This window comes from Erythrolamprus reginae, chromosome 3 (genome assembly GCF_031021105.1).
Source record: "Erythrolamprus reginae isolate rEryReg1 chromosome 3, rEryReg1.hap1, whole genome shotgun sequence".
Lineage (NCBI taxonomy): Eukaryota > Metazoa > Chordata > Lepidosauria > Squamata > Dipsadidae > Erythrolamprus > Erythrolamprus reginae.
Window position 1 is genome coordinate 47,970,970 of NC_091952.1, and position 9,859 is coordinate 47,980,828.

Below are 9,859 nucleotides of genomic sequence, written 5' to 3' on the forward strand. Positions count from 1 at the left end.
GCCTGATTCAGCATGGCTCTTCTTATGTTCTTATGTTCTTAAGCGCTTTCAAAAGCAGATCAATAAAATTGCAATGCCACTCGGCTGAATAAAGAAAAAGGATAAAGGTTATATATTTGTCAGTTGAAGAGGTGGGAGAAAAAACTAGTCACCCTTACAAACCTTTCCTCTTGGACCTCATCAGTTTCCAATAGCCCTTAAATAAAGGGATACCAAATATAGAGAGAAGAATCAACAGTCAGTTTGGTATTTTGGCTGTCTTCAGTATGTGAAATCCCATTTTGAGAGACAGACAGACAGACAGACAGACAGACAGACAGACAGACAGACAACATTCAGTGTTACCAGGGTGGGATTCAGCTGGTTCAGATTGGTTCAGACAAACCAGATGTTAATTTTATATCCAGTTTGCCAAACTGGTAGTTGCTGACTCTGCCCACTCCGTGCCTCCCAGGAGTCTCCATGTGGCCCATTTTTCATGCAAGGTAAGTGCAGGGCCCACACGGAAGTTCTGAGAAGGCTCTGGGAGGGCAAAAAAAAATGGGCCTACTGGAAGAACTGGAAGTCCAGAAATGGGCATGTTTCTGGCCTCTGGAAGGCCTCCCAGTCTGGGGAGCATTTTCATCCTCCCAGAGGCTCAAGGAAATCCTCCATAGCCTGGAGAGGGCAAAAAACCGGGCCTACCGCAAGTCTGGAAAGAGACCCGCTTCCAGCCTCCGGAGGGCTTCTGGAGCCCGGCTGGGCCTTTTTCCTCTCCTGGAAGCTCAAGGCTCCAGAACCTCAGGAGAGTAAAAATGCCCACCATAGTGCAGGAGGCTGAGTAGGCCCCCATGGCCATTCCCACCTACCCTGTTTCGTCTTACAAACTTTTAACCTTACAAACCTGGAACCAATTAAGTTCATAAGACAAGGTATCACTGTATTTGCATTTCACAAAATTCGAATAAAGATAGATTTTGCCTTTGACTGAAATCATATCCTCTCAGATTTTCCTGTTTTTTCTCCAGTCAGGACTCATTCACATAAGTCTAATGGCTATATACCCTGTTTCCCCGAAAATAAGACATACCCCGAAAGTAAGGCATGTCAGAGGTTTTGCAGAATTTGCTAATATAAGGCACCCCCTGAAAATAAGGCGTAGTCAAGTTTACATACGGTACGGTGGAAAAACATACGGTACCATTCAAGGCTGTTCATAGCGGTACCGTAATAATGTGGCGTCCCCTGCTGGCCCCTTCCATTGCTTTGTACCATCCAGTACAGCAGACACAGTCTGCTGCTGTCTCACCGCCATTACAGTCTCCACTACAGTGCGTAGACTGTAGTTCCTCTGGTGGCCGGAAGCTGCAATAGCGGGAGTGTACTGTTGTACCATATAAGTGCCGTCGTGGGTGTGTGGGTGCCATACTGACAGGTACCGTACCGTAATCAGGTACCGTACCGTAATCAGTGTACCGTACGGTACACTTTCTTTGGGGGTGTCAGATTTTCTTCCTGTGAATTTGTCTTATTTGAGAAATATAAGGCACCCCCCGAAAATAAGACGTGAAACACGGTAGCAACCAGGCAGAGAGCTGGCTGCTAAAAATTTTCAATCCCACCCCACTAATATCACAGGACGAGAAAGAGTTAGGTTTTATGTCAGTGTTTGCCACTTAATGTGTTTGGAAAGCATTTAACCGAACATCTGAATTCTTCTATGACATTCAGACTCTAATGAATGCCAGTGTGGCTAACGAGTTTAGTTTGTATATGAGTCCATGTCCAGCCTGTAAACATTTAGGTAGTCATTAACAGCAGCAGGATTCTTTACAGTCATCTCGCAGCCCCAAGTGCAATCTGCAAATTTTAATATGGATTTTAATATCCCTCTCCCCTGTCTGAATAACTCAGATCTGCCTTTTGTTAGAACCACTTCCGAACATCTGGATTTCATACTCTTTGTTCAGCAAAGCTGGTTATATAACTTTAACTTTAAAAAGTTAATGGGCAAGAAAAACTGGAGTGCCTCTGAACCCCACTTCTCTTAATCCCCAAGGGCATTCATTAAAATGGATCCAGGAACCTGAAAACAAATAAATAATCACTAACAGAGAGAGAAAATAATGTTCTCTTGACTAAAACTATGCACTGTCACTCAAAAATGAAGCCAATACATCTTTTCTATTTGAAATTAGGCAGTGTTGAAACAGCATCTGTTCCGAACCACCAATAAATACTGAGAGGCATTGGGAGGCGGAAACAGCTCTCAAGACATACACATCACTGGAGAGCATTTTTATGGCATAAAAAGTTACTTCTGGTAGATAAGAGCTCCGGGTTGAACTATTATATGGGAGCAGAGGTGGGTTCCTAAATCGGTAGCAAACCACTGGTGACATTACAATGACATCATGGATCTAGTTCGGTCGATGCCAATCCATAGGCACTGCTATCTTTTTTTAAAAAAATTATTAAATTTTTTTGGGGGGGAGGATCTGGCATTTTTTTCTTCTGTGCATGAGCAGAAGCCGAGTTTCTGACAATGTGGGTACATGGTGGAACACATTCAGTTTGAAATTATGGATACAAAGATGAATATGATTAATGAAAATAAAATGAAAAAACTGATGGGACAGGGTTAAGAGGTTTTATGGTTAGTAGAATTCGAGACCAAGTTAAAAAGAATAAACTGGAATCACTGTATAATTTGTAAACATGGTAATGTTCTTGGTTTAAAATAATATAAATCAGTACACCCTCATTTCGGTGGAGGGGTCTGAATGAATGATGTTGGGTGGTGGGATCATGCATCACTGTGCACTGTCTTTGTTATTATTAAAAATTAATAATTTTTTTTTTAAAATCTTGTTTTCAGGTGGGGAGGTTGAGTTTTTTCTTACTTTTTGGCACTGCGCATGCGAAGTGCCAAGTGTGTGCACAGCCACGAGGCATGGCCACACAGTATTGTGGTTGGCTCTGGGCCAGCTCCTGCTCAGAGGACTGTGGGGGTTGGTTTGGGAGAATCCTCACGTTATCAGAGACCGGTTTTACTGTCCAACAGCTTCAGACAGTGAAGCGTCTGTGTCAAGGGAAGATTCTGAGAGTGAAGCAGGATCGGATGATGAGCTAGTTACAGGTAGACCATTAGCTAATTACCCCATTAGTGAGTCATCATCGTCATTAGACTCAGAGGAAGAGGGATTCAGAGATGCTCGCAGGCACAGGTTTATGACAAAGAGGGAACAACTGCGCAAGTATTATAGAAGATAAGAGAGAACACCTGCGGCTGGGGCAATTAGGCTAATGGGGCTGCTGATAAATTGCCAGCGTGGCTGAGACCGTGCGTGGGAAATTATCCATTTAGTGAGAGAGGAGTGCTGTTTGCTTTTGAACTGCTTCAGGATTTACAAGGACTTTTTTGAACATTTCACAGTTAAGTACAGCTTGAGGACTCTTGAAGGGGGGTGGCTGTGACGTCTTCACAGCTGCCTTTATCTGCTCTGCTTTTGTTTTTGCTTTTCACAACATTCCAGGCTCATGGTTTGTGGGAGAGCACTTTGGCTGATATAAAGTGCGTGTGTACAATATATTTCTGTTGATAAACCAATTCTTTGTTTACTTTACAACAGTGTGTGTTTGAATTTACACTTTGGACTTAATTGGGGCTCATAACGTGAAGCCCAGCATAACACATGGTATGGGAGGAAGTGAACCAGCAATGAGATACAAGTCTAATAAATTATTATTATTATTATTATTATTATTATTATTATTATTATTATTATTATTAGTTAGAACCCACCCCCTTTATGGGAGTTAGGGAGTACAGTACACTAATCCCTCACCACTTTGCGGTTCATCTTTCGCGGATTCGCTACTTCACGGGTTTTCAAAGGGGCTTAAATCCATTAAATCCATTGAAATTTTAAATCCATTATTCATAAAATTCTTGTACAGTACTACTGTAAACTATTAAAGAAACTGGTAGGTTATCACATGTAGTTCCAGGTGAGAAACATTATAGAATGACTGTTTAATGCAAAGGGTGGGTTTTAAAAGTCCAAATACTCAATAAAAACATTAAAAAATATATTTCCTCTACTTCATGGAAATTTGTTTTTCACGGGTGGTCTTGGAACGCATCCCCTGCAAAAAATGAGGGATCATTGCATTGCAAATTCCTGGTGTACTTGTCCATTTTCTACACTCTCTGAACTAACCAGTTTTGCTTTCTTAAGGGTTGTTACTATATTAGGCACACCATTTAGTTTTAATATCTCCATTTGGCACCCTCTCAATGTAGAGAGAATTCTCAATAACCATGGCCGGGAATAACCATTGCTGGCAGGGAATGCTGGGAGTCTATTTTCTTACATAGATGAAGGATACCAGGTTATTGGAAGGCTTGTTTCTTTTTTAATTCTTCGGCTACTGTATCCAGAGGATCTGAACCCAAAGTAATCGCTATTGAAAATAAAATGTTTGCAGCTCAAAAATACAGCAAAAATAATATTTGTTTCCTTCTTTTGTTCCATCAGGACTCCTACGAGATCAACAACAATTTACCAAGAAAAAAAGAGGCAATTGAATTAATGTCGTTTCAACCTACCACTTAAATTTGAAGAAGGAAGTAGGGAAAGGTGATTACCGGTATTTCTGAAGTGCCGGCAATTCTTTATAGTAAAATCACTCCGGGTCAAAAGGACACACTAACTTGCATGAGGAAGTCACCCAAATGCTTTTGAACTGTAGCTTTCTACAGATGGGTATAGTTTCAGGGCCCTCCATACATAGACAGCATAAATTAAAACAAGATGTCCCACGGAGGGAGTTTTTGAGATCTTCTGAAGAGCAAAGTCAATGGGGAAGACATTGCTAACTTAGCAACTGTGATTATTCACTTAATGATGGCAAGAAAGGTCATAAAATGGGCCAAAACATTTAACAATTGTCTTGCTTAATAATGGAAATGTTGGGCTCGATTTTGGTTGTAAGTGGAGGACTACCTATATGTAACAGCTTAAAGCAGAAGTCTTCAAACTTGGCAACTTGTGGACTTTAACTCCTTGGCAAGACTTGTGGACTTTAACTCCCAGAATTATCCAGCCAGCATAGCTAGATGGAGAATTCTGGGAGTTGAAGACCACAAGTCTTAAAGTTGCCAAGTTTGGGAACCCCTGGCTTAAAAGCAATGTGTGAGCCACATCATAGGCTTCATTTTACTAATGCAATATAAACTCATTGAAATTAAAGTCATGGTTCTAATGTATTTCTGACATTGGCCAGGTTTCATCTGCATTAAACTAAGTGGTTTATTTATTTTTTGGGCTTAGCGTAATAAAAGAATACCGACACTGAGAACATCCATGTCTTGTTTACCGTACTTTTAACTGCAGAGAAAGCTTCCTTTGTCTTCCTTAAATTTCTTGACATCTTTTACAGCTAAGACAGTGTAACCCTTCAGAACAGGAGAATGCGGAGCTGGAAAATATGTTCCTACAATCTAAAGGTCAGTTGTTCATCCAGTTATTGCTCCTATCTATCCCTGGGCCTTTTTGTAGCGCAATCATGCCTAGCCCAAATAACAGCCAGCCCTCTCATTTATAATCCTACAAGTCAAAGGCAGCCTTGATTAGAAGGTGGATGGAAGGAGTCTAAAGCAGAAGATAACAATTACTAGAGGAGGGAGGGAAGAAATGAAGAAATAAACAGACAAATGAAAGAAAAAGAAAGAAAGGGAGGGAGAGAGAGAGAAAGAAAGAGGGAGGGAACGAAAAAAGGAAAGAAAGAAAGAAAGAAAGAGGGAGGGAAGGAAGGAGGGAAGGAAGGAAAGAAAGAAAGAAAGAAAGAAAGAAAGAAAGAAAGAAAATATTCAGAATAGTGATGTTCCCAACTACAAAGGTTAAGAATGAGTTGATGGGGTGGGTAAGCAATTACCATCTGTATTAGTCAAAATTAAATGAAATTAACTGGATACTAATAGCAGCTGATTTTGTGTGTGGGTTTAGTTGAGCAGCACATCGGAGAGAAAGGGTTCCAATTGCCATGGTGTATTTATTAAATACTCCCCCATATACAAACGTACACATTCTTCCTCAGCTGCTATATTCTGCATTTCACACATCGATAAATCAAGATTGTCAAGTGCAAAAAAGAAAAAAAAAGGAGGAGGAGAAGAAACCTAGCTACAGCTCAGGCTTTGGTGAACGTGCAGCTGTGATGTAGTTGTCGGAGGCAGTGATATCGCTGTTCATGTGCTGCTCCAGGAACTCTGAGGTCTCTTCTGCAATTTGTCCCGGGATCCGGAAATCGATGGTCGCTTGGTCCCTTTTGGGGCTAGGCTGGGTAAGGGCGTTCCTGGCCTCGGCGTGGCAACCTGTCCCTTGCAGGAACTGCAAGAAGTTCTCCTCGATGGAGCCTTCCCTGCTGGGTAACCTGAGGTCCTCCTCGGGGGGTTGCTTGAAGAAGCAGGTGAGGTGCTTGCTGAGCTCCCCTCGGATCTGCCGGTTGAGGCATCCATAGAAGAACGGATTGGACGTGAAGCAAAAATAACCCATCCAAGTGACCACATTCTCCGTCTGCTGGCCAGGGAAATGGGAGCTCAGCACCGAGTAGAGGTGGAAGGAGAAATAGGGCAACCAGCAGAAGAGAAATTGTCCCCCCACCGCCAGAAGGATGATGACAGCCTTCCCACCCCCAAACGTCCTCTGGGGGGTCGTCCGAGGGGCTCCTGAACTAGTCACCATGGTGGACCTGCTACTAAGAGATTCTGACCTTTGCCGTGGGGTATCCATCCACGTGGGGAGTGGGCCATGGTGCATGGCAGCTACCCTGGCCACTTTAAACATATTACAGTAGACCACCAAAATAATGGAGACCGGCAGGAGGAAGTAGAAAACAGCGAAGAAAATCACAAAAAACTTGCAGTAGGCACTTCGGCTCCACTGCAAGGAGCAGGTCTGTCCACTGTAGGCCAGGGATCTATTGACGTGGTCTTGGGACAGCCATCCCAGGATGGGGAGGATGGACATAACGACTGCCTTGACCCAGACACCAACCAGGACACAGACCACCAGGCTTACAGTCATTTTGACCTCGTAGCGCAGGGGGTGCACCACGTAGTAGTAGCGCTCTACGTTAATCGCGGAGATTGAAAGGATGCACATGGTGATGAAGCAGACGCTCAGGAAGAGATAGGTGTGGCATATGGCGTCCTCGAAGACCGTGCCATCAAAGAAAGTCGAGCTGGACAGCATGGCTAGAGGCAGGAGAGTAACAGCAGCCAAAAGGTCCACCAAGCAGAGGTGGAACACGAAGACGAACTTCCTCAGGGCTGGGGTTTTGATAATGACCGTCATAATCGCTACGTTGCCCACAATGGCTGTCAGGTCGATCAAAAGCATGAAGAAGAGGCCCACAGACTCGGAGGCCACGTCTCTGGGCTTGGTGTCTAGGCTAGAATTGAGAAGCATAGAACTTTGGGGCGTCTGGAGCAGTCGCCTGACCCTGGCCGGATTCCATACCCACGGGGTGGGAGGAGAAGGCTCCATGGAGATTGGCACCTCCCTTTACAAGTCCATCACCCATCCTATTCTGGGTCCCCAGAAAGTAATCACAGAGAATCAAGAGAGACGATGGAGGGCAAGCAGCCACTAGCCATATCGTTTGCTAACATTCAGCGTCCAGCAGGTCTTTGGGCTACTTATACTTCCCAGTACTGTGCAGTTTCGTGAGCCATTATAATCAGGGGCTCTGCTTAATTCACCAAATCTGTTTCATCTTGACTCTTTGTCATAGGATATAATAGCATGGCAGAGTAGAAAGTTGGTGGGACCTGAAGAACAGTCCCTTCCTTGCTAAGTAGATAAGGCTTTACTGCATCTTCCAACATGCTGTTTCTGGGGAAAATGTTTTCACCTGAAAGAAATAGAGATATATTTACAGATTAAACACTGTGTCAACCAAAACTGTTCCACTGGCAGAGCTACATTTGGAGCTTACTGAAATGGGCGGTTTTGCCTTTAAAGATGATTGCCCTTTTCAGGGGAACCACTTGGATGGTTGCTGTGAAAGTCAAGCCCTTTGAATTTTCCAGACAATAATGAGTATAGTCTGTTTCCGGGGACCTAATACTGGGTGCTCCCAATAAAAGAGAGTGGGATTCTGAGCTTATTGAGGGTTGATTCTTGAGAGCAGGTTTTTAAAATGTATGTTGGGACTGCCCTTATTTAAGAGGCTTTGAATTTCATGTGATAGGTTTGGTTTATTATTATTATTATTATTATTATTATTATTATTATTATTATTTATTGGATTTGTATGCCGCCCCTCTCCATAGACTTGGGGTGGCTGACAACAATGATAAAAACAGCATGTAACAATCCAATACTAAAACAACTAAAAAAAACCCCTTATTATAAAACCAAACATACATACAGACATACCATGCATAAATTGTAAAGGCCTAGGGGGAAGGAATATCTCAGTTCCCCATGCCTGATGGCAGAGGTGGGTTTTAAGGAACTTACGAAAGGTGAGGAGGGTGGGGGCAATTCTAATCTCTGGGGGGAGCTGGTTCCAAAGGGCCGGGGCCGCCACAGAGAAGGCTCTTCCCCTGGGTCCTGCCAAACGACATTGTTTAGTTGACGGGACTCGGAGAAGGCCCACTCTGTGGGACCTAACTGGTCACTGGGATTCGTGCGGCAGAAGGCGGTCCCGGAGATAATCTGGTCCAGTGCCATGAAGGGCTTTATAGGTCATAACCAACACTTTGAATTGTGACCAGAAACTGATTGGCAACCAATGCAGACTGTGGAGTGTTGGTGTAACATGGGCATATTTGGGGAAGCCCATGATTGCTCTCGCAGCTGCATTGGTTTGTCAAGCAAAGACATAATTCAGGGTATATCCTTGACTTAAGTTATTTTTCTTTGCATGTAGGGCAACAAGTTAAGATACTGCAAAGCAAGAGTTAGCAGTTGCTCGCTGTCATAATACAGCCATAACCTGGTGATGAATGTTGAGGGTCAGTTCTCAATATAATTATTGTCTTTTTATAGAAAAAGAATCTTTACAAAGATGGTTGGTCTCCACAGACTCTGGAACGTCTTGAGTGATGATCCTGTCAAGGCCTTTGTTGTTCTATGTAGCATTGAAATAAAATGGACCACAGAGAAGATTATTCTTAAGATCCCTCTCTAGTGTTCCCGGGAAAAGTTTTCTGGGATAGACTGGGTAATAATACTATCTGAGAGATTGCTAGGAGGTCAATGTTAGCTTGCCATTAATTGATCAGAAAGACATTCATGTACATAATTTTGCTGTCCATTGCATCCTCAAGTAGCCACCCAAGATAACTTTTTACATGGCATCGGACCAGAATATCTCCGAGACTGCCTCCTGCCGCACGAATCCCAGCGGCCGATTAGGTCCCACAGAATGGGCCTTCTCCGGGTCCCGTCGACCAAACAATGTCGGCTGGCGGGACCCAGGGGAAGAGCCTTCTCTGTGGTGGCCCCAGCCATCTGGAATCAACTCCCTCCAGAGATTTGAATAGCCCCCACCCTCCTCGCCTTCCGTAAAATGCTCAAGACCCACTTTTGTCACCAGGCGTGGGGATAATTACCATCTTTCCCCTTTTTATTATATTTTTGGACTTACTGCATGATAGATTAGGTTGAATGTGTGTGACTGCATAGCTAGGGGTTTTATTATGTTATTAATGTCTTTTAAATGGATCTAATTTTTTATTGTTAGATTTGTAATATATTGTATTATTGCTATGCTGTGAGCCGCCCCGAGTCTTCGGAGAGGGGCGGCATACAAATCTAATAAACTATAACTATAACTATAGAGTGATTAAAGAGTTATATATCCT

At 43.2% G+C, this 9,859-nt stretch overlaps 1 protein-coding gene across 1 annotated transcript; it reads right to left on the minus strand.

The window, feature by feature from the left end:
- Positions 1 to 6,149: 6,149 nt before the first annotated feature.
- Positions 6,150 to 7,532, minus strand: GPR61 (G protein-coupled receptor 61). Its single transcript, XM_070748859.1, has one exon. It carries the CDS (start codon positions 7,530 to 7,532, stop codon positions 6,168 to 6,170), a length of 1,365 nt encoding a protein of 454 aa, XP_070604960.1. The 3' UTR covers positions 6,150 to 6,167.
- Positions 7,533 to 9,859: the final 2,327 nt, after the last annotated feature.

Bases quoted from the DNA above. Each gene is read 5' to 3' on its own strand.
- GPR61 (XM_070748859.1), bottom strand. From the start codon at position 7,532: ATGGAGCCTTCTCCTCCCACCCCGTGGGTATGGAATCCGGCCAGGGTC.